General features: G+C 48.6%; 10 protein-coding genes across 10 annotated transcripts; 7 read left to right on the top strand and 3 right to left on the bottom strand.

Annotated features, from left to right (window-relative positions):
• Nucleotides 1-893: 893 nt before the first annotated feature.
• On the bottom strand, nt 894-3,151 carry BU24DRAFT_429560 (amidase signature enzyme; the record flags this gene model as incomplete). Its single annotated transcript, XM_033529756.1, has 12 exons — nt 894-988; nt 1,042-1,130; nt 1,169-1,249; nt 1,297-1,464; nt 1,517-1,629; nt 1,681-1,838; nt 1,978-2,021; nt 2,068-2,109; nt 2,140-2,167; nt 2,226-2,659; nt 2,706-3,008; nt 3,126-3,151. 12 exons carry the CDS (start codon nt 3,149-3,151, stop codon nt 894-896), a joined length of 1,581 nt encoding a protein of 526 aa, XP_033388755.1.
• Nucleotides 3,152-4,595: 1,444 nt separating this feature from the next.
• BU24DRAFT_952 (uncharacterized protein) lies at nt 4,596-5,080 on the top strand. Its single transcript, XM_033534836.1, has 2 exons — nt 4,596-4,763; nt 4,811-5,080. Exons 1-2 carry the CDS (start codon nt 4,649-4,651, stop codon nt 4,936-4,938), a joined length of 243 nt encoding a protein of 80 aa, XP_033388754.1. The 5' UTR covers nt 4,596-4,648; the 3' UTR covers nt 4,939-5,080.
• An 813-nt stretch (nt 5,081-5,893) lies between these two features.
• On the bottom strand, nt 5,894-8,089 carry BU24DRAFT_429559 (alpha/beta-hydrolase; the record flags this gene model as incomplete). The annotated part of the gene is made up of 3 exons (XM_033529755.1): nt 5,894-6,007; nt 7,164-7,901; nt 7,955-8,089. 3 exons carry the CDS (start codon nt 8,087-8,089, stop codon nt 5,894-5,896), a joined length of 987 nt encoding a protein of 328 aa, XP_033388753.1.
• A 507-nt stretch (nt 8,090-8,596) lies between these two features.
• Nucleotides 8,597-10,302, top strand: BU24DRAFT_487043 (cytochrome P450; the record flags this gene model as incomplete). Its single annotated transcript, XM_033533421.1, has 4 exons — nt 8,597-8,995; nt 9,053-9,576; nt 9,636-9,873; nt 9,979-10,302. The coding sequence occupies exons 1-4, from the start codon at nt 8,621-8,623 to the stop codon at nt 10,300-10,302; spliced, it is 1,461 nt and encodes a 486-aa protein (XP_033388752.1). The 5' UTR covers nt 8,597-8,620.
• A 719-nt stretch (nt 10,303-11,021) lies between these two features.
• On the top strand, nt 11,022-12,583 carry BU24DRAFT_469180 (uncharacterized protein; the record flags this gene model as incomplete). The annotated part of the gene is made up of 2 exons (XM_033532594.1): nt 11,022-11,572; nt 11,619-12,583. 2 exons carry the CDS (start codon nt 11,022-11,024, stop codon nt 12,373-12,375), a joined length of 1,308 nt encoding a protein of 435 aa, XP_033388751.1. The 3' UTR covers nt 12,376-12,583.
• Nucleotides 12,584-12,885: 302 nt separating this feature from the next.
• Nucleotides 12,886-15,810, top strand: BU24DRAFT_382300 (DUF1793-domain-containing protein). The gene is made up of 4 exons (XM_033524762.1): nt 12,886-13,262; nt 13,328-13,422; nt 13,485-14,914; nt 14,966-15,810. Exons 1-4 carry the CDS (start codon nt 13,083-13,085, stop codon nt 15,709-15,711), a joined length of 2,451 nt encoding a protein of 816 aa, XP_033388750.1. The 5' UTR covers nt 12,886-13,082; the 3' UTR covers nt 15,712-15,810.
• A 497-nt stretch (nt 15,811-16,307) lies between these two features.
• BU24DRAFT_403523 (uncharacterized protein) lies at nt 16,308-18,446 on the top strand (the record flags this gene model as incomplete). The annotated part of the gene is made up of 1 exon (XM_033525572.1): nt 16,308-18,446. The coding sequence occupies one exon, from the start codon at nt 16,308-16,310 to the stop codon at nt 18,444-18,446; it is 2,139 nt and encodes a 712-aa protein (XP_033388749.1).
• A 515-nt stretch (nt 18,447-18,961) lies between these two features.
• On the bottom strand, nt 18,962-19,769 carry BU24DRAFT_416108 (uncharacterized protein). The gene has a single exon (XM_033526368.1). The coding sequence runs from the start codon at nt 19,710-19,712 to the stop codon at nt 19,119-19,121; it is 594 nt and encodes a 197-aa protein (XP_033388748.1). The 5' UTR covers nt 19,713-19,769; the 3' UTR covers nt 18,962-19,118.
• Nucleotides 19,770-20,142: 373 nt separating this feature from the next.
• On the top strand, nt 20,143-21,857 carry BU24DRAFT_487039 (uncharacterized protein). Its single transcript, XM_033533420.1, has 4 exons — nt 20,143-20,338; nt 20,391-20,696; nt 20,758-21,015; nt 21,075-21,857. The coding sequence occupies exons 1-4, from the start codon at nt 20,287-20,289 to the stop codon at nt 21,575-21,577; spliced, it is 1,119 nt and encodes a 372-aa protein (XP_033388747.1). The 5' UTR covers nt 20,143-20,286; the 3' UTR covers nt 21,578-21,857.
• A 2,959-nt stretch (nt 21,858-24,816) lies between these two features.
• BU24DRAFT_416106 (uncharacterized protein) lies at nt 24,817-26,666 on the top strand. Its single transcript, XM_033526367.1, has one exon. It carries the CDS (start codon nt 24,854-24,856, stop codon nt 26,438-26,440), a length of 1,587 nt encoding a protein of 528 aa, XP_033388746.1. The 5' UTR covers nt 24,817-24,853; the 3' UTR covers nt 26,441-26,666.
• Nucleotides 26,667-26,724: the final 58 nt, after the last annotated feature.

Raw genomic sequence — 26,724 nt, 5'->3', positions numbered from 1 at the left:
TACGTTACAATCAAGAACTCTAGCGTGTAATGCTCCAGTGAATTCCCTTTAAGTGGACCTGTATCTCGAGGGCATGTACTTTCTATTTTAAATTCATCATCAAAATCAGCATACTCGAGATCTTCAGGTATGCTTGTCAATAAAAAAATCCAGTCTTCTCCAAATCATAATCAGAACTTCTGGCGTCATTCATACGAAGTGACCTAGGTTCAACTTCAAGATTATGCCGTGGAATATCATCCAGTACGGTTTCTTGCTTTCATATAGGGTTTTACGACCAAGAAACAATAGCTCACTGTAAACGTGAGACATTTTCAGATTCGAAATTGGAAAGAAAGACAACCAAGATGATACAAAGGGAGTCGACGACGGATAGGGCATAGGCAACAGGCAAGTGCAGAACTCTTGATAAGCTCCACCCAAATACTGTTGGGGATAGATGACAAGTTCTAGTTAATCATCGCTAACTATTAAGTATAATAGCCATGACTCATCCAGGAAGCTCTTTCTCCTGACTTGTTCGTAGGTATGCAGTACCTGCTAAGCTCCTCTTGAAATCAAGGCAAATTCAGCCTTGGGTAGGCTGTGCTTGGCCTAATGGATACGCCTGTTTTACTCCCTCTAGAGGATAGATGTATCTATTACAATTTATCCTTCACTCGAAAAGGTTATCTTTTAAGGTAAAGACTTTGTAATCACAGATAGTTCAAATCACTTGATTTGTTGTTTTATTGTAAAAGTCATTGATATTTAAAGAGCATTTACTTGCATAAAGACGAAAATTACTCGATCAAACTGTGAAATTGAATTTTCAACCTCAGACAAATTTCATTATGGCTTCATTGACATTAATCACGCCCCTGAAACCTCGGTTTTGCATGCCGCCTGCGCTATTAGCAGAACATCCTGGTTCCTGTTTTCAGCGTTGTTGGTAAACCAGCTGCTTCCAATATTTTAAGCGCTGTATCCAACAGTGCGAGGTCTGTGCCTGTAGAAAGTTGGCGTTGTGATACTTCATCATGGCATGAAATTCAAACCCACCGGCGTTGCCCATGACTGTCACTGCAAATGGCAACATCTCATCCCTTCCAGAAATGCGTGAAGTGTATGGTATCTCAGCGACTGCACAGCTCATGAACATGTCAAGGTATGATAGACGGAGTCAGACGTAGTTGGTATCGTTAATGCCGGGGCTTCAAGAACTGCAGCGAGGGCGAGGCAATTGACGCCTGGTGGGGGCCTTTCGAAGCTGCAATCGTAATGAGCAGGGGCGGGGAACTATAACGACTGACTTGCCTGGGAGTATCATCGCGATACCTGACCCTCATTGACTCTTGAGGCATAATTACAAGGGTGTTTGCTTCGTTCAGTGCGAGAAACGTATCTTCGAACCACTTTTTGTAAACCTTGAGTCGACCGAACCCCTCATCTCTCTGTTCTCTCGAAATCTTCTTTGCAAAGTGCCTGCCCAAGCTGTTATTAGTAACGTTGGGAGATTTCTGAGTAACCTTATTACCATGATTTTTGATTCGGAGGTGAAACATATGGTTGTCGTCCATGTTGATCCTGATAGCTCTTACGAAAATCGTCGAGATTGTGATATGCATCGTATTCCTGCACGTTAGCAGCCTGTATTATCATTTATCAGCGCAAGTTTTCTGTGCACAGCTGTCTACATACGTCATTGATGAAGTCAGGCAGTGATGTAGAATCTCCTTCTGGAGGTGGCGACTGACGCCATTCCCCCTCGAAGGACACTTCTTTGTATGTAGCCTCCAGGAATTCTTTCATCTGTTTTGCAAAGGCTTGGGCAATGTTTGTTTGTTTGGAGTCAATGACTTTCCAGAAGTCGGTGGGCCATATGATTGAAGTAAAAGGCTGCTAAAGGATTAGCAGGGAGCATGTTGTCTCGAACTTCTTACGATCGGATTTTTTTCCAGGCTGCAGATGATAGCCACTCTGTTGCGACGAATTTACATATTTTCAAATCCCTACTGAGAATACCAGCAGTATCAAAGGCCCTGGTTTGGTCAGCACGGCGTCCTCGAAGAAACTCTATCAACTCACTGGCAGCAAGGTTCAATTCCTTCTGCGGAGACCGTGCCAAAACTAGGCCGCAGCCCAAAGCAACCACATCACAAAGCAGGTCTCGTAACGCTCCCCCATGCTGATCACGAAATTATTAGAAAATGAGACAATAATCAACGAAGTGTAGGTCTACTCACTATCGGTTCCAATTGCAACATCCAGCCAATCATAAGTCGATACTGCAGCTGCACTGCCGAAACTGCTTCCCCCGGGATACTGATAGTGGTCTGCTCGTGGATTCCATGGAGCTTGATAATCAATGTACTCAACAGGCTCTTCCCAGCAAGCGAGTGAATTCATTTTGGTTTTGCCAATTATGTTCACTCCCTTGTCAATGAGTAATTGTACGCATGTGGCCGTCTTATCTTGCGGTGCATAGGTTTCATAGAATGCTCTATTACCTATTGAGGTTTTGATACCTTTGAGATGGATATTTTCTTTGACCACAACACGCATTCCAGCAAGAGGAGCACCTGACTTGGACTGGCTCTTGATTCGGGATTCAAGAGCGAAACAAGAAAACTGATCATCAGAACCTTTTAGAGGAAAAGACTGGAAAGCATCCGACGCCCTGGTGGTTGTCAGCAGAAATTGTGTGGGATAATTATCTCGATTACTTTGACTGCGGTTTTACCGTCACCATGCAAGTTCCATTGCTGTCGTCCACAACCTTCCATGCGTTCCTGAGATGACCATCTATGATCACGTATGGCCCTGGTGATATACTTTTGTTGGATGTGCAGATGATGCTCCTTGCACCAAGACTGTTGAGATAGTCTCTTGCCTGTTGTGTGACGGTGACGAATTCTTCCTCCAGCCCTTCAAGGACGACTACAGCTAGGAAGGCCTTCTGGAAAACGCCATCTGTCTCGGAGTATTTGTCCACCTGCGATCGGATATAATCTGCCGTCAATTGAAATCTGTCCGTTTCTGGTATAGTGAAAACGGTCGCAAGGTCGAAACCTCGAGGCAATGATCGGATTGTATGCTTTCGCCAGCTTGAGTCTATGTCACATTTTCAGCCGTAGACCACTCACCTGTTCTTCTCCACCGGGAGCAACATATCGAGTGCAAGTGACAACAAAGTCATAATCGCTCTCGGATTTACAATATGTTGTAGGTGCATTTTTCATTGTGGATATTGTGGAAAGATAGGCGGCAGTTGACCCCAATCTTTGCAGGAGAAGTCCCCGAGTCGGACTTCACATCTGTTGTCGGGAGGATTGCAGCAAGTTATAAGTGAGAGATCATAGGAGCCTGAGTAGGAGGAAGTGGCGTGCGGGCAAACGCCGTCTCCTTTGATAACTATCCATCTGGTCAATGCTTTAGATATGAGAACACAACCAATCAATTGCGAACACAAAAATAATTTCCCAAACAAAGAAATATGCATAATCTTCTCGCAAGGCGATCTCAATCACATTTCTCTACGTTTGCAGGACGAATTATTCTTTTTCAATGGTCAACTGCAATGGCTATACCGCAAGCCTTGATTAAATCCATGATACCAGGAAAAATGTTTTACTCAATCGGCCTCACCCACGAACAAGCATCCGGAATACATGAACGTCGAATCCAGTCCATGGACCGGTCTAAAGAGCAGGTTCATGATCGCAAACCGGTTGAAGTCTTGGACATTGGATGCGGCACTAACTGCCCCGTTGCTCCTCCCTCACGGATGCTGGCCATGACGTGTTGGACGTCGATGTTTCGAATATTATGCTTCAGCATGCCCGAGTAAAGGTACCAAATGCTACCTTCATGAAAGAGAAGAAGATGTTTTCCAGATGGAAATGCCATCCCACTTCTACAATGCTATCACGGTTTTTTTCAGCTGGTGGTAGGATCTAGTCAAGACTTGATCAGACAGCATATGACAAGATTGCACAATTGGCTCAGGCCAAATGGCATCCCTGTTCTTGCTACAGTACCGATGGCAAGAGACCAGGTGCGAAGCCATTTTTCTAAGACAGCCTTTTACTGGCTCCGGCTTATCAGAGGAGAAGTACATGAGTCGTCTCATAGAACGAGGTTTTGATACCATTCATTTTCATACCATTCATCATGATCTCACAATTTTCAAGCCCAAAGCCGTGAAGGCTGGCATTTGTAAAGCATTAAAAGATGCAGAAGAACATCAAATTTTCATACACGCTAAGAAGTGTTGCACATGAGCCATTGTATGTTTATGCCTTTGCATCATTCTTTCCAACATTCTCGATTCATACAGGCTGAGTGGTATTGGGCCTTATAAGTCTAATCCCAATATTTTTCTCCCTAACTTTTCGATGTCTTCATATCTCTAAAGGGCTTCAGTACTATCTTTGTAGTTCTTCGTATACCAATATATGGCGTTTATAAGTTCTGTAATATTTCCCAAGTAATGACTTGACATTCACTACCTATATACATACAAGTTACTATCCATTACAAGTGGTTTAGTGTATTCCGCGCACGGACCCACCATCATTGTTGGCATCGACGCAGTAACTAATCTTAGGCTTGCACTCTTCTTGATCCACTCGACAACAGGAGACGGCTGCTGAGAGGCACCTCCACTATGATGGCCAACAGCGGCGATGCTTCATCGAAGCAGCTTTCGTCCTTTGTCTGTTCTATATGCCTTGCTTCATTCGGTCGCCACGAACACTTGACGAGGCATCTCAAGACGACGCGCAAGTATACCTAGCCTTTAGGTGGCTAGCATAATAACATTCCTCAGACTCTGAAAGGCGCACTCATGCCTGCGAATTCTGCGGTCTGCGGTATAAGCGTCGGTACTTATCAACCCTACGCTCTGAAGACAGCAGTAGTATCAGTCATTTCCTGACAGATCCAGAGATGGGTTAAGGAGACACTATCAAACATGTCAATCGCGACTCGAGCGTCAATATGATGTACCGCCGACTACACGGGGAGGTCGACCCAAACATGCGTGCAGGCATTGTGCTACCCTCAAACGAGCCTGTGATCGTGGCCAACCATGCTTAGAATGTGTCAAACGATCTGTGCACTGTGTCTATTACAACCCAGAGGTCTCAGAAGGCCTCAGGAACACAGAGTCGCCAGCGCAACCTGTCCCCCAAGCTCAGAATGCCACTCTCCTTTCATTACACAAGCAAGAACAGGCCGGCATGGGAATCGAACAGACTCGCCCACAACTTGCCATGTCCTTCGGCCTACCGAAGATTGGAGCTCTTTGGCGCTTTGAGTTCCTCTTGAACTTCACCCGCAAAAGAATCGGCGTTGACAACGCGTACAACTACAAGCGTCCTCTGAATCTGCACGGCAGCCTACAAAATCGTCGAACCTCGCCGGCACCCAGTCTTAGCTATGCGATAGATCCCCGCACGTTGAACATGGCGCTGAGTCCACATGTTGACACAGCCCATCCGCCGCCATTCTTTGACGAAGATCTTGCTTACACAGTTCAGGCTAACAAGATTCTCGACCTCCTAATGGCGCAGGCTTCCTCCGAGATGTGGAACGAGCGAACTGCTGCGGCATGTCAGAAGGTATATTTTAGCAGCAACATTCGTAGCAGTCTGGAAATATTCTGGGACCGGTGGTATCCGCACTGTCCCATCATCCATCGTCCAACTTTCAATCTCAACTCGACCCCTTCCACCCTAATCATGGTCATCGTACTGCTGAGCGAGTTCTTATCACCTTGTGCGAGGGAGACGGATCACGCTAGGCATCTACTCGATATTGTTGAGCACGTTGTATTTGGCTTAGACACGTTTCATCAAACGGCTTTGCCTAAAACCAGCTCGATAAGCCCTCATGATATTACCGCGGCCTTTCAAGCCGCGTATTTCATCATCATATTGCAGAAGTGGGAGGGAGATGACGCCGCACGCTCAAGGGTCAGACGCCAGCGATTTAGCGAAGTGATTACCGTCCGTCCATGTGTAACCTTTGATCCATTTCGTTCTCTGACCCTCGCGACAGGCCTCCAGAGCATTTGAATTCTTCAACTCTACTAACAGCTTTGACCCGGTCATTGCAAAGGCCAATGATGATGCCTGGCTGACATTTATTCGACAAGAAGAGAGAACACGGTAAGCGGTCCCATCCATTTTCTCCGTTGACGCAGGATCCATTGCCTCTACTGACCTATTCGCCTAGAGTTGCCGCTTATCTGGTCCTTCTGGACTGTGGGTTTGTAATCTTTCACAATTCAGCTCCTAGGATCATGCTCAATGAACTGCAATGCGATCTGCCTTGCTTGCAGGCCTTCTTCGATGCAAACTCATCCGCGGAATTCTTCAAATTAGCCCTTTTCGGGAGTGCAGTATTCAAACCGTCTAGATTGAGGGACGCCATAAGCTTGCTTGAAGATGCGTACAGACCAGGCGCAGCAAGAAATAAATCTTCTCCTCCTTTGAGTAAACTGGGATTGTTCGTCGTCATCAATAGTAAGTGTGCCGCCAGAAGTACCCACCACATAATCGTTCCATTGTCACTTAAGCCGAGATTCCGCTGACACACTCTCAGTATTACACTCTTTGATCTATCATCAACGAATGGCATCCATATTCGTTCCCTTCGACACAGCCTACGCTCGTAGGATACTGGATGGGTGGGAAGAAGCGTGGAGGCTGGCGATGACCAATATCTGGGAGGATGCAAAGTCTTGTGGTGATGCACGACTGTTCATGCTGCAGGCACCGGAATTTGCGGCACTGGCGAGACTACGCTTAGATATTGCAGATGCGTCTACGGAACCGTCCACGAATAGAGCTTTGGGAGGCTTGGCTACTGTTTACCACGACCCAATCTCAGCCCCAGATCAGACCAGCATGGAGCAGCTTGCTGAACTCATCTTGCTCTTTGAATCACACTCTATTCGATCGTCTTGAACAATACAATTGCAACGAAATATATCCATCTTCGGCTCTAGCATTACTTTGCCAATCCTTCCAAAGCCCCTGAGCTATAAATCCGTCCAGCCCGAAGCTTTACCCAGCCCAAGCGGCTTCGTCTAAGAATCTGACTGCTTTATTGAGACTTGAATAAAAGGCATGTGAGCTATCACGAGCAATGTCCACATCGGAAGGAACTCCCCGAACGTCAAAACCATGGCCTTGGTCCGGCACTACTTCTAGGAGCACCTTATTATCTAGCTCTTGGAGCTTATATGCCAGCGTCCGACTTAGCTGGACATTCACAGCGATATCGTCTTCTCCATGAAGCAGGACCGTGGGAGGTAAACCAGCCCTCAGCCCAAAGGTTGCCGGGAACAGTGGCCGAAACTGTGCCGGGATTACGTTACTGCCCTTGTCATAGACTTGTTTCGCGAGGCCATGGACACCAGTCAATATCTCCATGTACAGAGCCCCTTCATGTAGCGCCCGAACCCACGTATACCTCCTGTCCATCATTGGGTCTGCTGGAAAAGCGTAGCTATCCAGCGGTTGCGACTGCGCTTGCGCTTTTCCCAGGTCCGCAACGACCGTGTCGAGAGAGTCAAGGGGCTTGATGAAGGCTTGGCCCGGCTTGACATACCGCGGTGCCGTGGGATCGAGCATGCCGTACATCAAGAGTAGTGCCGTGATGGGAGGCACGTTGGGGTGTGCCGTAGCGGCGAGGGCAAGATAGCCGCCAGCGCTGGAGCCAGCAAGAAACATGCGACCGGACTTAGCAATGTTGTTCATAATCCATACGACGGCGTCGAAGGCGTCTTGAACAACATCAGTGCCTGAAGCCTCGGGTAGAAGGCGGTAGGAAGGTGTGGCAAAAGCCCATCCCCGCTGGTGACAAGCATTAATGAGCCAGTGAGGCATGAATGTGGTCTTTTCACCAAGAAGCTGCCCAAGTGTCAGTGATAGGTCTTTCATGTCTGCAAGGCGAAATAACGTACAAGATATCCACCATGGAAGTGAACAAGAACCATGCCAGTGTCACTATTGAAGTTTGGGGGAGCATGTAGGTCGACAGTAAGATTCAGATCGCCCACTGTTTTGTAGACATGTGTGGATATGGTTGCTGGCGACATTGTGAAGGTCCTCAAGATATTATGCCACTTACCAATTCACTTGAGAGGGCAAAGCATGATGATCTAGGAGCGAGATTTATGAAGAGATCAGCGCTTCAATTGCTTAGTCAAATTGGGGCGAAAAGGTCCTCCCCCCGAGACCCAGATATAGACTGCCTAAAACGAGACATCGTGGAAGGCGATCCATAGTTAACCCGGCTGTGAATTTCCACGCACTCCAAATTCTTGTGGATCTGACCAATCCATATTGTTTAACTATGAAAACTTCAGGCGAGGAGTTCTTTAACACACCTCGGGAGGCCGAGCGCCGAGATTTGAGCGGTGTACGAAATCATACTCAGGTCTTCAACTAAAGCTAGGTGCTAAGTTCGCGGAAAACCCCCTCCAACCCCCTTCCCCACCCTTTCACGCCCTCGGGAGTCCACATCGGATCTTAACAGTGGCCCAGTCTGCGTTATATATCAACTAGCAGCTATGCGTACTATTGTGCAATAAGCTAAGTATCGCCCGAGAACACTTTGTCGAACGAAGATGACACTCATAGTCGGAACTTTACTACCTCACTCGCCGCTCATTGCCTTCTCTGTTATCATTTGTATTGGAACAGGATATATTATCTATCAAAGATGCTTTCATCCTCTCGCGAAGTATCCTGGTCCAGCGCTGGCGTCGCTTTCTGGTCTCTGGAGGGCGTACCACATCTACTGCCTGGACCTCCACGAGAAGATCCTTCAGGCACATCGCAGGCATGGGCCTATTGTGCGTATCGGCCCCAATCATCTTCACTTTTGGAACGCTCAGGCCGTCGCTCCGATCTACAAAAGTGGTAGAAAAATGCCCAAAACTGATTTTTACGACGCTTTCACGGCCTTTCGGCCGAATCTGTTTGGTGGTAGGGATGAAGATGTGCGTGCCCATGGCCCGACTCTGTAAGTTTGGAAGTCAAGGCTCACTCGCATGCAGATCCATTCATCCCGGCGGCGCCAGCTATCTCATGGCTTTTCGCAGGCCTCGATTCAGAAGATGGAGTCTATCATCGAGATTCAGATAGAAATCCTCATCAAAAAGCTGCAACGTTTCGCTAAAACGCATGAGATCTTTGATCTTAAAGAGGTTATTTCTTTCTATGTTCTAGATATTCTAGGGGAGGTGGCCTTTGGTCGCCCCTTCGAAGCGCAGTCGGCCGACACCGTACCCGAAATCAACGCCATCAACGACCACCTTCTTCTCGCTGGCATCATCGGATCGCTACCATGTCAAGGTCTTCTTAAGGCGGCTGCCAATTGGTCGCCAGTGCCGTGGATGCGTCGCCTGATTCAGAGTAGGGCCAAGCTGAAGCAAACCTGCTCTGATTGCGTGGAGTCCAAGAGATCAATGCAAGGAGAATCGCGATTGGACATGATGCAGCACCTTCTGAGTGCGACTGATCCGAAGACGGGAATGAAACTCAATGATGACGAGATCAAATCTGAGGCATTTGCCATGCTGTGAGTTGCACTCAATGAACGTCAGTGCTTCTGATGCATGCTTATATCGGCCTTTGTAGAGTTGCGGGATCACATTCGACAGCTGGCACAACGGTTCTCTTGTTCTGGCACCTGCTACATAATCCCAAGACCCTGGCAAAAGTTGAACAGGAGATCAAAGATGTTCTGGGCGACCTGCCCGAAGACAAGATCGCATATCCCATAGCCGGCCTCGAGGCCTCGCTTGATTACACGCGTTCTTGTGTGCAAGAGAACTTCCGCATAACGCCGGTCTTCAACATGTGTCTGTGGAGAAGTGTGAGCGATCCTGCTGGGGCGGTCATTGATGGTCAAACAATTCCAACTGGGGCATGAACCCCCTCATACCCTTCATTCCTACTATCCATGCTAATCTTTCCGCAGACCCACGTCGCCATATCCAACCATGCTCTCCACCATAACCCCGATATCTGGGGCATTGACGATGAAGCCTTCGTCCCCGACCGCTTCATGGGTCTGGAAGGAAAGGCAATGCTGCAGAGCTTGATTCCGTTCAGCATCGGCCATCGAATGTGCATTGGGAGGAACCTAGGTTTGACGAATCTCTGGAAGACAGTGACGACCCTGCTCAACAGGTTCGATTTCGAGACAATCAGCCCAGACCGCCCTGTACGAGTTGAAAGCTCGGGCATTGGAGAGCTACGTGGAAGTTTTCTATGTAGAGTCGCTCTTAAAAAGGGCGAGTAACAAACAAAATTTCTTTAGGTTATAGCAACAGACATTATAGGACTTAGGCTAGATCGCTTTACTTTTGCGAAATTTGTCAAAGTGAGAAATAAGCTTCTTTAATATACAGACTTTAATCTTAGAATTGCTGGGTGCACAGATTGGTGTACAGCTTGATCTAAACATCTTGATTACCTTCATATACTGAACTTATATAGCAAATCTCCCTTGTGTTAATAATTATTTGGGGGCCTCCAGGGCTAAGTATAAGTTGGTCCATAGGAAAAAGCGAGTTTCGCAAAAGAAGTTTGAGCGCTGGACACCGTCTTTGTCGTTGAGAAGGACGGACCTCAATATCCACTGCACACTGGACACGGTATTCAGCTAGAGTACATCGAGAAGTAGTAGTATACAACCAAGCATCTCTCATGTAATTGCGATGAAATGTAGATTAAGATAGTATGCTCTTTCTTCTTCAACAAGAATTTGGATAGGATTCTCTGTTTAGAGTCTTACAAAAATTGGGATGGCTGAAGGAGATAGGAAGCTACGGGAACAGTTTTCATGTTTCTAAAGATTTTGACGATACATCTTTTTCGGTCGGAGAAATAAAGAAGTGGGATTTCTTGAGTTTAGCGTAACCTGGGGTGATATTGTTTGGGGTTTGAGGCAGGCGCAACTTTCTCACTTCTACAATTGTTACCTCGCACACTCACTTCTCAGACAAACGACGAACCGCGATGCCGACCTTTCGCAACATCATCGTTGAGCTACACTCGCAGTTCGACATCGAAGTCATACCTGAGTATTTTCCACGGCCTCAGTCACATTACGACGAGAGAGGTATTACAGCTCGCCCGCCCGCCCTCGTCGACGAAGAAGCCTCTACGTGCAGCGTTTACGTCCCCGTTTTACCGGGAAGCCAGTTCTGGATCAGCTATCACATCGAACCGCCGGTCCCTGATGAGCAGCTGTTTGTGTTCAAGTTGTTCATCAACGGCGCTCACATTGTGACCTGGTCTGCGGGGAAAGAGGAGAAATGGAGGGGAAAGACAATGTTCGGACTTTACAAGAGTAAAGAGGGAGGTGGTAATGAAGGACGAGCGGAGAAGAGAGCATTATTCTTCACACCACCTGAACAAGGCAAAATTTGGAATGATGTAGCGGACGTGTTCGACCCTGATGCATTCATAGAAGTCCGAATTTACCGCGCAAGTGGGCGACAGAGGGTTGCGAGGGAGCTGCAAGAGTACACGAAGACACCACATCCCGTGTTCAAACGTGGCATAGAGTAAGTGACCTGTATTTCCTATCAAGAAGCATACTGATTATCTTAGTCTTATCCATGCGGGTCGCGCCGGAGGAAGCCAGCCGAAACGGTACTACAAGTTCGCTTTGATAGACCCTATCGATACGCCTTTTACAAGGTTCCGTTTCTATTACCGCACATGGGAACAATTGCAGAATATTGACGTCTTCGGGTATCGCGGAGACCGAAAGAAAGACGATGATACAGAGGCCGAGCTGCCAGTGATTGAGCCAGGGACCGAGCTTGGAGAAGAAGGAATGATGGAAAGCAGAGTCGTGCCCTCTGGACGGGTCGGAGATGCTGCAGCTGGGGTGATACATCAAGACAACAAGACTTTGGATTGTCTGAGCTCAGGTGGTCATGCACCAGATCATGATACGGTCAGACACGACATTGGCAATGATGTGAGCACAAGCAAGCAGCCGTACAGTATTCTACCATTCCAACTTCCTATGCCACCTTCTTTGAGGCTGGAACCACCACGACCTCCGTCTCGTCCCCTTCCATCTATACCACGAAAGAACGATCGTCCACTATCTACAGCTCATATTCCCCATCCGGCCTCTCCCAGAAAGAAATCAATAATGGATCCAGCATATCGAAAGGAATCCACTGAGGAAAGACCAAGTGTAGTTGAGACTCCAACCACATCAACCTCTTCCACAATATCGTCTTTCGTCTGTACCATGACAGCTATGGCAGCTGCAACAGGTCGTTGGATGCGTAGGGGATCCAGTACCGACAGACAGGACAAACGTGCTACGTCCCGAAGCATGACACGCTGATGTCGCACTGCAAGTATCCAGCCGCACGGGTACTGGAAGATGCGGGATTTCGATCCTATCATGTATTGAACCGAAAATTGGCACGGTAAATCAAGTGATCCCACCGAGGAGCTTTTCGTTGTGTTTTGAGCTTTGTTGCACTGGCAAGGTCCTCACATGGGTGATGGGAATGCGCATGGTACGCATGCTTGAACCGTAGGGTTTGGCCATCCCGTACTCTCATTGTGTACTTGATTTTACGAGGATGCGGATGGATTGTACGGAGTAGTTGTAGTTGTCAATGGTAACCAGTTAATGAGTTCTATATACCCCAAGGACATGACCATGCAAGGCACGGTAGGCATATGATTGGCTGCCACCCCGCAATTCGCCAATGTGCTTAGCGTGTAACTACAAGTAGCTCCCCATAGCTCCAAGCTTCCAAGCTTACCCCGGACGCGAAGTGACGAATGGCATGACGGGATGACTTGACCCGCCTGACCCTCCCTCCATCCCTCCCAACCTCGTAACCTCACAACATCTCAACCTCCCTCTGACAACCTCCCCTCCACCTTCGTGTCGCATCTTGTACTTTGTGTGTCACTGGAAGGGTAATGCTCCGCAGTGAGTCTTTGTATCACTTCTACCTGTCTATACATATTTCACGCACAGTTTACTCCCTACATTCTCTCGTTTGAGCTGTGCTTGGACCCCAACTCTCTGACGCAATGCGTTCGCTGGGCCTCGTTGCCGCCGCTTCTTCAGCGCTCCTGAATAGCTTTGCGATTGCTTCCACTCTTGAGCCGCCTGTGCTTCCCCTCGTAGTCCGAAACCCATATTTGAGTACATGGTTGCATGCTCGAGATGACCCATGGGAGAAGTGGCCCTTCTTCTGGGAAGGTGCCGAGGTATGCCGAATCTGCGACTACTCGAAGTCTTTTGCGATTGTCGTTGCTCACATGGTGACCCGTAGGTTGGTTTCGCTGTCTTAGCGTCTCTTCCAGATTCCAAACAAGTGTTCCCGCTGCTGGGCAGGCCCCACGACTCCCTCGATGATGATGCCGAAGAGTAGGTCCCACTCTCCCGGGCGACGTCGACACTGTTGTCTTACTAACAACAACTACCGGTAGATTTGAGGTGTTGTTTCCCAATTACATAGGCGCAAAGTACGATGCATCGACAACAAATCTCACATATTCGCTTTCTTCCCGCGAAGCTTCATCGAGCGCCGATAACCTCCAAATCACACTCTCCTTCCTTTCCCCCGTTACGCCCACATCGACTCTCCGACAATCTATTCCCGCATCATATTTGGCTATTTACGTGGAGGGATCAGTGGATGTGAACATATATGTCGATGTCAATGGACAATGGGTCAGTGGTGATCGGGAAAGCGTCATTGAATGGAGTTTCGATCAGCAAGAGGTTGGCCGGACAACGAAGGGACTGAAAACATGGAAAGTCCAAAGGGAGTCAGAGCTTCTCTTCACCGAGACTCACGACCAGGCCGAATGGGGTCAGCTACACTTCACTGCGCCTTCGGACGTCCGCCATGAGTCCGGTACTTCGGCATTGCTGCGCCAACGATTCGCCCGCACAGGAACATTGCAGAACGTGAACGATGAAAATTTCCGCAAAATTATGGATGAAGAGCCTGTCTTCGCATTTTCGAAGGCATTCAAGCTAGGCGCGAAAGCGAGCGCATCGAACGAGTCGCGAAGCGGCAGCGTACTGTTCACCATTGCCCACATTCAGGACCCAATTGTACAATTTGCTTCAGCCCGAGGCTTAACGTACATGAAGCCGCTTTGGAAGTCTTGGTTTCCACAGGAGAGTCAACTTCTAACATTCCACTACGGTGATTTCGAGAACGCAAATGCTTTGGCGCGGAATTACTCTGAGCAGCTCTACATTGATGCATATAAATCGGGCTCTTCTAACTACGTGGATATAGTCGCTCTCTCTGCACGTCAAGCTATGGGAGCAACTAGTTTCTCCGGTACCCCCGAGAACCCACTCCTTTTCTTGAAGGAGATCTCTTCGAACGGGAATTGCCAGACCGTAGACGTCATCTTCCCAGCTTTCCCGTTCTTCCTCTACACTAGTCCACGATGGGCGGCTTATCTGCTTGAGCCTCTCCTGGAACATCAACTCAGTGGACAATACCCAAACAAGTACTCCATGCACGACCTCGGAGCACATTTCCCTAACCTTACAGGTCACGCTGACGGAAGAGATGAATACATGCCAGTGGAGGAGTGTGGCGACATGTTGATCATGGGTTTGGCACTCATCAATTCCATGAGCTACAACACCGACGCCGAGGCTCAGTCAATTTGGTCGACAATTGGCGACACCGAGGACTTCAGCACACAAAGCGAGAAGGCATTCCCATTGACTAATCTTGGAGCGCACAACGGCATTGAGCATATTGACGATACCTGGGGTGGCAGTGCTAAGGGTGTGAACCAAGCTAAGAAATGGTTGCAGGGTAGCTATGGATTGTGGAAGCAGTGGACCGGCTACTTGGTCGAATTTAGTCTTGAGCCCCACAACCAGCGTAAGTGTCCAATTGGTTTTCGAATGTGTTCTCAAAGCTAAATCCGAATAGTTTGTACCGATGATTTTGCTGGATGGCTTGCCCTCCAGACCAACCTGGCCCTGAAAGGTATCATTGGCATCAAAGCTTTCAGCGAAATGGCCGACCTACTCGACCGAACCGGCGACGCTGAGGAATACCGGAATATTTCTGAGACCTACGTGAAGAAATGGGAAGAGTACGGAATTTCCCGCGATGGTACCCATGCCAAGCTGGCATATGATTGGTATGGAAGTTGGACGACGCTTTACTCCCTCTATGCGGATGCGTTGTTGTGCTTTCACCCCGACATTACGAACAACACCGAAGCTTTTGCTGCTGGAGGTCAACGCGACCAGAAGCCTCTGTTTCCTGCGAAAGGATCGAATGGCCGTAGCCCCATCACAGAAAACTTCATCCCTTCCCACATTTATAAGATCCAGTCCAAGTGGTACTCGGCAGTCATGCAAAAATATGGCCTTCCCCTTGACTCGCGCCATTTGTACACAAAGTCCGATTGGGAGTTCGAGGCTGCTGCCGTCGCTTCGAAGAGCGTCCGCTCGGAGATCCTCGACCGTGTAGCGTTATGGCTGAACGAAACCTCTACCAATCGCGCCTTCACCGATCTTTACAACACGGAAGGCGATGGCGGGTTCCCGAATCCATACTTCTTTGCTCGTCCCGTCGTTGGTGGTCATTTTGCATTCCTTACTTTGGAACGAGCATGCGGTGGCACTGGTGCCCAGGTCTTTGACGATTTATTTGATGATGATGAGTGAGTTCATCGCCTTTGGGCGTACGTAGTCATGTTTGATTTGCATCGATGTTGCATAGTGGATAGGATCAATTTTACATAGCACATAATGCTGCAAGCTAGGGCGATACTATTTCTGAGTGCTGTACGTGCGTCTTGTGCCAATTGCTTTTTCCTCGATTCCCATTTCGATGGTTGGGCTATTACTGCTCGACCTCTCTACTCAAACATGTTGCAGCAGTCTGCAGTTTGGGATTAAGATGGTGGTACTGAAGTATGTTCATTGAGAATTAAGCTATTGATATTCTCGTTAGATCAAAGATCTTTATTCGAGATCTATACCGGGATGTCTTTGTTCCGAGCACCACAAAGGCATTATGCAGACAACAATATTGTCACTCACCTGCCACAATCGCATTGTGTACTTCCCTTGTCCCTCGACTTACTATAGCAATGTCTTCCTGAGCAGGAAAACGATGAGTACATATTTGGAAGTATTACAGTTAGAACCCAGATTCACTTTTCATTTCCAATCATCACAATCACAATCATCGAACACGCCGTCTTCATTCGGCCACAACCCAGAACTACTACGATTACAACTACAACTACCATAATACGATGGCGGACGACGTTCGACGAGTCACACGAGCTCAAGCGAAGGCTCATCCACAAAACAAAGGTCCGAATGCTCCAAAAGCACCGCACACTGAGCCCCAAAATGGGACAGAACCTAAGCCAATAGAACCATCAAAGGCGTTTTTGAGACATGAAATCTACCTCGAACAAGAGGCACAGGATAAAGCTGACCTTGTATCTAATCGCTATGAGGATCAAGGACAGTTCGCGGATCCAGGTTTTGGAAGGCCTGAGGTCGAAAAGGCAAGGCTAGCTCGGGAGGCAAGACATGCCGAAAAGCGAAAGTGGACACCTGAAAAGGGGGAAACGCCTGAAGAGGGAGAAACGCCTGAACCGGCAACCAACAAAAAGAATAAGAGAGGCAAGGGGAACAAGAATAAGAGAGGCAAGGGGAACAAGAGTGAGAAAGGCAAGGCAGCGAAAGAGGTTGAGGAAGTTCACGCAGAGAATGATGGGCGGGTTTGGATCGAAATCGATACTCACAAGTTGTCGCGTCTCTATGGAAACCGAAATCGGGGGTTAGTTCCCCGCCTGTTCGACCAAGAGTTTGCCGGATCAGGTCGCCTTCCAGAGGGTGGCGTGGACAAAGTGGCGCTCATGCAATGCTCGGAACTGGCCCGACAATATTTCACGTGGTATCCAGACCGCAAGGTTTTGCACCTTCCGGTCCAATATCCTAGGAAACATCTGAATACTCGATCGCCAGATTGTAAAAGAAGTGATTACCCACTAGTGCAAGGGAAGAGATATCTTTCTCGGCCGTACAATTTTATTGCCCACATTTCCGCCCGCCCGATTATCGATATCATCATCCCGTGGGTAAATGCCATTGCATCAGCTCGCCATAGCGAAACTTTAGGCAAGGATGCTATTCCCAGGCCTACTGTTCCAGAGGCCTTAAAGGACAAGATCCATGTCTATAATGCTATGCAGCAACTCTGCGTTCCGCGGTTCATTCAACGTCCTTTGATCGAGCAACTCTGCGAGCACATGTACAGGTCCGAACTAGACACTTCATGGCTACTCGATTTTGAATTGACAGTGGGGCGCTGGAACGCTCAAACAGTGGCAGTTTGTGATCCCGTTATAAGTGCTTTCACCGCCACCTACGCCCGTCGCCGTCAGTCAGACCGCAATAACCTAACTCTGCGCCTCCAAGTTCGCAACAGCGTGAACTTGAATGAAGACGACCGAGGCAACGACTCGGACGACAACTTCGACGAGGAGCTTGATGTCAGAAACCTCCACGTTGATTCTTCCCGCCCAGAAAGCTCTGGCAGCTCTAGCAGCTCTAGCAGCTCTGGCAGCTCTGGCAGCTCTGGCAGCTCTGGCAGCTCTGGCAGCTCTGGTGACTCTGATGACTCTGATGACTCCGGTGGCTCTGGTGGCTCTGGTGACTCTGGTGACTCTGGAGACTCTGGTGGCTCTGGTGGCTCTGGTGATTCTGCCTCAAAAGACATCTCTCAGAACGAGGACGAGGACAAGAAGCGTGAGGAGATGGCTGAAAGGGGAAACAAACACGTAAAAATCAACCGTGCCAACAGCCAGCCCAGGCGATACTTTGACTATCGCACGAAGCATGTCTCCAACGAAAAAGGCAAAAGGTCAGCCAACAAGTCTCGCATTGTCCCGCCACAACTACCCGTTTTGGCGCACAGCATCCGGAATTGGGGTGGAATTGGGCAAGATGACCTCTATGGTACAACGAAGACTGTAAGGGAGTTGGCCCACAAAGGATATCCATTGAACAATGGAGAAAAGGCCTACTACAAGCGCCACTTTAAGGAGATCGAAGATGGCGACGAAAGCAATGAGGCATCTTCCAGCAAGCGACAGAAGCCCAATCCCCAAGGAGCCGATCAAGAGGGTCAACAAATGGGGAATGATGCAGAGAGTGATGCTTATAAGTTCAGTCTCGACCGTGCGCCACCGAACTGGTTCCCAAGGACAACGGATAATATCAAATTAAGGCACGTAGAGGTCGTCGATAGGTATGATGTCCTTCGCCCGCTTAGTTTGATTAAACGAAGCCCTGGCAGAGGATACCCTGGTCCAGGGGAATCCGATCAAGAGATATCCGATCAAGAAGACGTCGATCAACAAGACGTCGATCATGAATGACCTAATCAATAACCCAATCAATAACCCAATCAAGACCGAAAGAGGCATTCATCAAGAAGCACCCAGTCAAACAGAAGCGAAGGGGAATCTACTGGAGAAATCCCTGGCTAAGAACAATTAAGTCCAAAATATAATTAATAGACAAGATGTAATAGTGTACTTTGTTGTGCTTCAGCGTTGTCTTGTAGCATACCTGTTCGATAGATTTGAAATAGATATAATTTAATTTACAAAATTAGCATCCACTGATACAACAATTGAAGCCGTAAAAGCTTAGATCTCACACTGAGCAATATGATCTGATCTCTCATCTAGCGGCCCCCGCATCAGTTGACGAAGATTCATCCTTCAAGGTTGAGGGTACAACCTCGTCACGTTTGCTGATGCAAACCTCGAACTCTCTTGGTGATAGTTCGACTCGAGGGATTTGCAACCGGAAACTCGAACTTGTAAGCGTGCTCATATTGTCTTTCTAATACGCAATATCACGGATCAGTTGGACCGAACTTTAGCTTCACGAATTCATTTTATATTGAATTGAGATTTTGGATCATTGGTAAAGACGATAACACCTAGCATTTCGATTCTTATTGACCAAATTAACTAGTTGATGGGTAGTCCTGTGTGGACACTGCAACGGACGGCGCATAACGTTGAGGACCTTCCATCCGCTCATATATTATGTGCGCTAGGTCTGGAATCCACTGGGAAATAGGCAGGCTTGCTTCCAGGAGACTGGACAGGCTCAAAGTGAGGAGGAGGATTGCTTGGTGGAGACTCGACAGGCCTATACTGCGGATGACGCGGTGTATTCTGCCCATTCCTTGACCCAGGGCGCGAATGAGGATTGTGTTTGTCTTGGGGAACTCCCAAGCTATCTCTTGAGGCACCAGCATAGTCCAGGGCCCTTTCAATCTCGTTCCGAGACCAGCTCCTCTTGAATCGAACCCCATACTCCCCATCGCTGGTATTAATATCGGTCCCTAGAACCGACCGATCGAGCCAAAGTCGGCGATCCTCTTTCGACCGGAAGATGATCACCATACCGCACGTGTCGCTGCTTCGGAGAGTCCTCATGCTATCGCATAGTGGGAGCCAAACTTCTTTTCTATTGTCGGCGAGGATGCGTGCTTCGGGATTTTTACGCTGATAGGCACGCGCATATGCACTACTATCGAAGCGCAGTAGCAGCTCTTTCCTGCTTAAGTCGTAGAATACGCCTACTCTGACTTCACCACTAGAAGATGCATCTGAAGGAGGTGGCATTTTTGAATAGTATGCTTCCAGCGGAAAACGAAAAAAAAAATGATGAATGAGGTTCTCTGGCAGTTCAGCCTTGGGCGCTATCTAGCTGATGGCTATATAGGCACCACCCCTCACCTGAATATTGGCGGTCGTGCATAAGCGACACTGCGCCTCCATTCGTGATAGGTACAAGTACCCAGGTGCTACAGAGGGTTGGCACGTCGGGCTGGCCACCTGCTAACTTCATGTATCTTCTATACCTAAAGTGTCTACTTAAGAATGTGCTGTAGCCAGTAAACAATCTTAACTGCTTGCAATAAACCTCGCTAAGACACGGTTGTAGGCATAAAATACTGGCATGGGGCCAGCCCGACGTGCCAACCCTCTGTAGGTAGATAGGCGATAGCGTATATATTGGCCCCCAGTAGTCCCGGACGCCACCTGGGTGGTGGTCCGCTCAGCTCCCTCGATATTTTGCACTCATATTTCGCTTCTCCTAAAGATTGATTTCCCTACCTCCGCGTGTTCTAGGGCGTGACAATTCGATCTTTTTAGATTCTAAGCGGGCGCATTGAATTTCTTGTAGCCTTAAATTATGGCCCATGATGAGGAAAAAGGGCTGGCAAACGTCGATGTGAGGGACTACGGTACGTACATGAGATTCAGCCTTCATCTACCATGAAGTTCTGATTACATCAGCGGCCCCAAATAGACAAGGGACATTCATTCCCGGAGTCGACGAGCAAGAAGACGAAGGTCGTTATTTTCCCCCTTCTCGGGTAGGCACAGGGGTTGCATCGACAGGCCAACCCGAGTCCGCTCCTGGAACCCGGCCAACGAGCGCCATAAATAGTTTGAATAGCAATGCAACAGGACCCAGAAATTCGCGACAGGATCGGAACGATACCGAATCCATTCCACCGGGCACTCGGCCCAATTCGCTGAAAGAAGGAGAGGGCTATCCAGAACCCGACCCTCCCATTATTCGCGAAGATCTAGCTGACAGTATGGGCTCTCAATTCAGATGGGCATATCACTTGGCCATCGTGCTGACATGAGGCCACAGTTCGACCTGACGCTGTTCAGGAAGCCGATGATGTTCACTTAGGTGCTTGGCTTGTCAATCAGTTCAAGTCAGATTTGTTCCATGCGCACTGGGATACACGACCAGAGAAAGACAAACGACCGCATTTGAGAATCAACCTGGCAGGCCTGAACCGTATGCGTATGCGAAAGCTACAAGTTAAGCTCGCTCAACAAGTGATACATATGCGTTATCATGAAACAGAACCCAAGGGCTGGGAAGATTTGCTCTCACAGTATAGTAAGTTTATTGCCGCCCCATGAACCTGCTCTTACGGGAATGCTCATATTGGCATGTAGTCAAAGCCTCCAAAGACTCTGACTACATCCGGAACTGTGTGAATCGAAAATTGGACGATCCATTTGTTGTAATATCTGAAAGATGGATCGATGCGCAGGTTTTCAAGACCTTGCTGGACATGGTACCCCCAGAGAAACGCAAAGGGGATAAACTCTGGGACGAGGATGGACGGGTGACTTCATTTGCGAAACCAGTCGAAACAGGACCAGAGCCTATCGGAGGAACACGCGCTGAGAGAGGGCAGAAACAAAGGACAGAGGAGTTCTTCACCCGTCTGGCTTTCTCCGTGATAGGTGGAATCTTCCTCGTTGCCCCAATGTGGCTGATGGTGCTCCACAACACCAGATACACTGCCCTCGTTACCACATCGGTAGCAGTGTTATTGTGGGGCATGGCGAGTGCTTGGAAACTTGAGGGCGGTCCACTCGCAGTACTGTCTACTACCGCAGCCTATGCGGCAGTGCTGGTGGTATTCGTGGGCACAAATACTTCATCACAATAAATTAGCGTGTTCGCAACAGAAGTCTGTAGGCTGTAGAATCTTTGATTTTAAATCAATCACTGTAGACATTCATACATCGATTTATGTAGAGTCATATCACTGCTGACTATCCATATATTGCTGTTAGAATGTTTAGAGGGTGGAAGCATTCATCTATCCCCCTCCTTTGCACACAAATGGTACCTGTCTCTCAACCTAAGGGGGAAGTCGGAAATAGTCCTGGCCACCCACTATTTGTTATGATCACCACCCAAGCACCGTTATATCTAATAAATAATATTATAGCATTTAGTATTTAAATTTTATAGTAATATGACAAAGCCTTAAAAAGTATTTTTAATATAATATTATTCTGCCCTCTAAAGTATCTGTAGTCAATTAAATAGCCTCACGGGCCTTCCTAGGACTATTTCCGACTTCCCCCTTACGCTGAGAGCCTGCCTGTGGTGTTCCTCCACCTCCCAATTCGTCCAGGTAGCCCCCATCTACATATAGACTCTAATAGCAACACCTGGGGTAGACCGCATCTACCTTGAGCATGTTGATTCAAGATCCACTTGCCCATTACTTCAAGCGAATTCTCCTTCCACCAATTCATTGTGTACTTTCGAAAACGAGCGATGCATGCGGTAGAATCGAGGTGAACGTCCTAGGGTAACCAGTGTCAGTCCCGAATGTCAGAAGTATCACTCACCCGTCTACCCTCTCAGGAGGGCTATCATATTAAACATGTGTATCCTATGCATAAACGAGCCCTTGCTTCAAGCAATCGAGATAAAAGTCCTCCAAAGGAAGGGTCCAGGTGGCCACTTCCTCGCCGCGGTGGCCAGGACATAACAATACGAGGTTTCCTCTTTCTTCAATGTTACCGGAGTGTATTCTTTGAACCGTCAAATCGATAAATATAACAAAGGAGATGGGCTTGTCCATCTTCGCGATGTTGGATGCACCCTCTCTCGCCCGGGGTCCCGCCGTTCTGGCACTGATCTTAGCTCTGCCACCTAAACACAAATCAATATATCCTGTCATGCGGCATAGCATCGTAATAGAATAAACGCATACCTTATTAGTATATCCCTTCTTATTTCCAAGCTTAGATGTCTATCGTACAGGTAGTAATCGGTCAGTGACAGGGAGGTCAAAGCTACTATCCTCCTGCCTAGCATTTCGCCAAAACCCTCCCCCACAAGCCTCCTACGCTAGAGGAAGTTAGAAGCAGAGCCTCCTAGGGCTGAAGGCTGTATCGACGAATCACATTTCGTGGCAGGCAGCATGGTCAGGGCAGGATCATTCACTTTCTGGGGCGGCCACCGGCCCGCCTCTCCCCCTCCCCCACAACAACAATTTTTACACTCGATTAGCTGGTTGGGTCCTCCCAATACCCAACAGGGCGGATTTGAAACTGTTGAGATGCTGAAGAGTCATAGGGTCACAATTTGGTCTTGTGTGTGAATGGGATTTCTGGGTGGCGGGGGACTATTGGCATACCTGTGGCCGCTTGCTTACGATCCCATTGGTCGTTCTCGGTTGATATTATTGGACATCTTCTCAGCAGTTAGAATTTTTCTATTGGTTGCACCTTTTTCCCTGGTTCAGCAAGTATTGGAAGAGGTGCAACTTTATTTGCTTCCACGTTCACGTATAGAGTGTATTTCTCGAGGTCAAGTCAATTGCAATATAGCTACATTCCATCTTGCCCTGTACATCAAAAGATTGCACGAAAACAAGCAGACTCGAGATCCAAATCTCTCAGGGGCAACATCATCAAACCAAATTGATCAAGTGTTGACTCTTGCAAGGGGGAGGACAGTGACCCGCACATTCACGATCTATCAAACCCACACTTCAACACGTGTTCCCACTCCCCATTGACCTTCCGGCTCTTGTGACCAATCCAAACCCCCTGGGGAAAACGTTGGGGAGGCGGAGGCTGGACGGTGGGCGGCCACGTGATCAAATCCCCCACACTGGTACCCTTCACAGGCACAGACTGTCTTTCACTTGACCTATATCAATTCCAAAACGCCCACTTTGAGTCTTCCTTCTTTTTCGACACCACTCATCCCTCTACTCACGGTTTTCTCTCCAGCTGACAAGCTCCCCATATCTTCACGCAACCAGAGCAATCACAATGACAGAGGGTTTCTCTTCTACTCCGCATAGCTTGCATTCTTACATTCAAGTTACATCCACTAGCGATCATGGTAGCGGCGAGTTCAATCCCATGCAGGTTCTACGCGCGCGGATACTGCCGCAACGGAGAACATTGCGCCTTTCTTCATGACGATTCCCCAAGCGTGTACACCGACCCTCGCTCTGCTATTCAGTGCAGATACATGTCACGTCCTGGGGGCTGCCGGTACACCTTATGTCCGTACAACCACGTCCGCAACCACTCCATGTTCGAAAACGAAGATGTCGACGTAAGTTAGCACTATCCAATGAGTCGTTCTCTACTGACGAGAATGCTGGGAGAAGGAGGATGGCGAGTCAGATCCCACTCGCCGTTTATCAGGAGCAACGGTGCAGTTCGACGAGTTCGGTCATATCCGCGATGTCGCCTTCCCCACCGACTACTCGTGCGCCACCATCACTGGCCTTCCACCAAGGAGGACTCCCGGCGCGGTGGTCAACATCCTCGAGGGTCTAGGCTTCAACATCGCAGTCGAATGTGTGCGCGTTCTTAAGGACGACGACCCCGATAATCTCACGACAGCCAACATCAAGGTCAAGGATCCCTCGTTTGCAAGAGCGTTGTGCAACAGACTCGACGCACAAGAAGGCTCGAGTCTTCGTGCTAGCATAGCAGCCGTTGACCCCGAACAAGCGATCTCGAGAAAGCTCAGAATATCCTGGCACAAGGCCGTTCAAACCGTGTGGCTCAATTTTGGAAGCGCGGAGACAGGGCTAAGTGTGTGCAAGAAGTTCGAAAGTGGCGCGTACAAGTGCCTCGGGCATCGGATTCAATGCTCAGGACCGTGGACAGAGTTCCAAGAGGTGAATCGAAAAAGCTATAATCCTAACGCCTACACAGTCATCCTGAGCGATGTGCCTGGCCATGCGACCTACGCCGACGTCGAGCGGTGTATCATCCTGCCGATGGACAAGCCACGCCACATAGAAATGGGGAGATTGCGTACGCATGACGCTGACGACTCGGAGGTCAAAGACGCGGTACAAAAGGCGTTGGAGGCCCATGGACCATTGGAAAGCTTCTCTCTGGCGCACACACCCGGCAAAAGACGCGGCAAAGCGACCGCGATCTTCCGTGATGAGATGGATGCAAATTCAGCCTCGTCGTCGTTAAACAACAGCGTACTCGAAGTCCTGCACAAGGGAAGGATCACTGTTGAATTGGTCCAATCGGCGAAAGTCAAGATCACCCGCGATGTCTACGAGGCTCTGAAGGCCACGATTGACGAGAGGGTGCAGGTCTGGAAAGATGATCACTTATCTTTCCGTACGTACATGCATCCCACGCAACCGTTTGTGACCCTGAAACTCGAGGGTGGCCAAGGTAGGGTTTTCGCCGACGCCTGCAGAACTCTCCACGATATCACGAGTGGAATCGTCCTCAAGAGCGGTGGTCAGACTCTTTGGCATCCAGCCCTTAGCGGCAACGGAACGACCTACCAGATTATCCTTGCGATCGCAGAGACTCTGGAAGTGGTCATTAACAGGGACAAGTCAGAACGCCAACTCAAATACTACGGACCAGCCAATAAGATGCACGAAGCAATCAATCACATCAGTCGCGTCTGCAGTGCTCGCAACTTTGACGAATACCAGATCGATCTTGATCGCCACCTGCAGCAGTCAACGTGGGGGACGCGGGCCCGCATTGGGACGGTAGCGAATGAGCTTGGCGACCACGCCGTTGTCGTCGATGAACTATCGCGTAGCATAGTGATACGCGGCACGGTGGAGGACTATCATAGAGCCCTGGATATTTTGGAGGGCAGATTTAATCGTCCGGACGATGATTCAGATGATCGGCTCGACCTCAGCGATTGCCCCATATGTTTTGAACCAGCCTACAACCCGATTACAGTATCATGTTCTCACAGCTACTGCCTCGACTGTTTCGAGGGACACTGCCAGGCAGCGGCGTCGAACAGCAATGGTGCCTTCCGAGTCGGGTGCTATGGTGCCGACGGAAAATGCCCTGCCATTTTCAAGCTGAAGGAGTTGAAGGGCCACTTGACCTCCCGGGCCTTCGAGCAACTCCTTCAAAGCTCCTTCAAGGAGTATGTCAAGAGACGTCCTGGCGAATTCCGTTACTGCCCGCAGCCGGATTGTGACTCCGTGTACCGGAGCCCCGATCCCAACAAGCCATCCACAGGTTCCTACACATGTAGGAAATGCTTCGAGCGTCTCTGCACACTATGCAACGCCGAGCACGGTGGGGATACCTGCGAGGAATACCAGGACAAGGTCACGAGGGGTAGAGAGGCACTTTCAAGCGTGAAGACACAATTGGACATTCGTGACTGTCCAAGGTGTCGGACTCCAATCGAGAAAAGGGATGGGTGCAATCACATGCAATGTGCAGGTTGCAGCATACACATCTGCTGGCAGTGCATGGCGTTATTTGAAGAACAAAGGCCTTGTTATGACCACTTAGTAAAGGAACATGGTGGTTGGGCAGGAGATCAGAACGCCCCTGAAGGTGACGACGCTGACGATGAAGATGACGATGAGGTCGAAGATGACGATGAGGTCGAAGATGACGATGAGGTTGAAGATCTTATCGATCTGGAAGACTTTGATGCAATTGCACACTTCCAGACCCTTATCAATAATAATTATCAGATCGGCAACCAAATGGATCTCGATCACCCCGACGATCACATCGACGCCTAAGCCAATCAGTCATCCACACACCTGAAAAGAGACATACGACTGAGCTATCCAGCATCGAGTCGAACAAATAAACCAATTGGAGGATTCATCGCGAGAAATTGTTTTGACGGCGTAAAGCACATACTTCATACACACATATATTATTCAAAAAGAGAGGGCGGAAAGAGCAATCGTGTATTTCGTGATTCATACATCGCCTACCGGGTATAGAGAAGGTTAGGCAAACTTAACCAATACAATTATTTCAATTAAATGATTCGTTTGAGTGTGATAGTGAGAGTGAG

Source organism: Aaosphaeria arxii (genome assembly GCF_010015735.1).
Source record: "Aaosphaeria arxii CBS 175.79 unplaced genomic scaffold BU24scaffold_1, whole genome shotgun sequence".
Classification (NCBI taxonomy): Eukaryota; Fungi; Ascomycota; class Dothideomycetes; order Pleosporales; genus Aaosphaeria; species Aaosphaeria arxii.
Note: the sequence above shows the minus strand (reverse complement) of the source record. Positions and strands in the feature narration are given on the sequence as shown.

Coding starts and splice junctions, on each gene's coding strand:
- BU24DRAFT_487039 (XM_033533420.1), top strand. CDS start 20,287: ATGGCCCATGATGAGGAAAAAGGGCTGGCAAACGTCGATGTGAGGGAC. Junction 20,697..20,757: donor TCGCGAAGATCTAGCTGACA/GTATGGGCTCTC, acceptor ATGAGGCCACAG/TTCGACCTGACGCTGTTCAG. Junction 21,016..21,074: donor AGATTTGCTCTCACAGTATA/GTAAGTTTATTG, acceptor ATTGGCATGTAG/TCAAAGCCTCCAAAGACTCT.
- BU24DRAFT_416108 (XM_033526368.1), bottom strand. CDS start 19,712: ATGCCACCTCCTTCAGATGCATCTTCTAGTGGTGAAGTCAGAGTAGGC.
- BU24DRAFT_382300 (XM_033524762.1), top strand. CDS start 13,083: ATGCGTTCGCTGGGCCTCGTTGCCGCCGCTTCTTCAGCGCTCCTGAAT. Junction 13,263..13,327: donor TCTTCTGGGAAGGTGCCGAG/GTATGCCGAATC, acceptor GGTGACCCGTAG/GTTGGTTTCGCTGTCTTAGC. Junction 14,915..14,965: donor TCTTGAGCCCCACAACCAGC/GTAAGTGTCCAA, acceptor AAATCCGAATAG/TTTGTACCGATGATTTTGCT.
- BU24DRAFT_416106 (XM_033526367.1), top strand. CDS start 24,854: ATGGATGCAAATTCAGCCTCGTCGTCGTTAAACAACAGCGTACTCGAA.
- BU24DRAFT_952 (XM_033534836.1), top strand. CDS start 4,649: ATGATGGCCAACAGCGGCGATGCTTCATCGAAGCAGCTTTCGTCCTTT. Junction 4,764..4,810: donor GAGGCATCTCAAGACGACGC/GCAAGTATACCT, acceptor AACATTCCTCAG/ACTCTGAAAGGCGCACTCAT.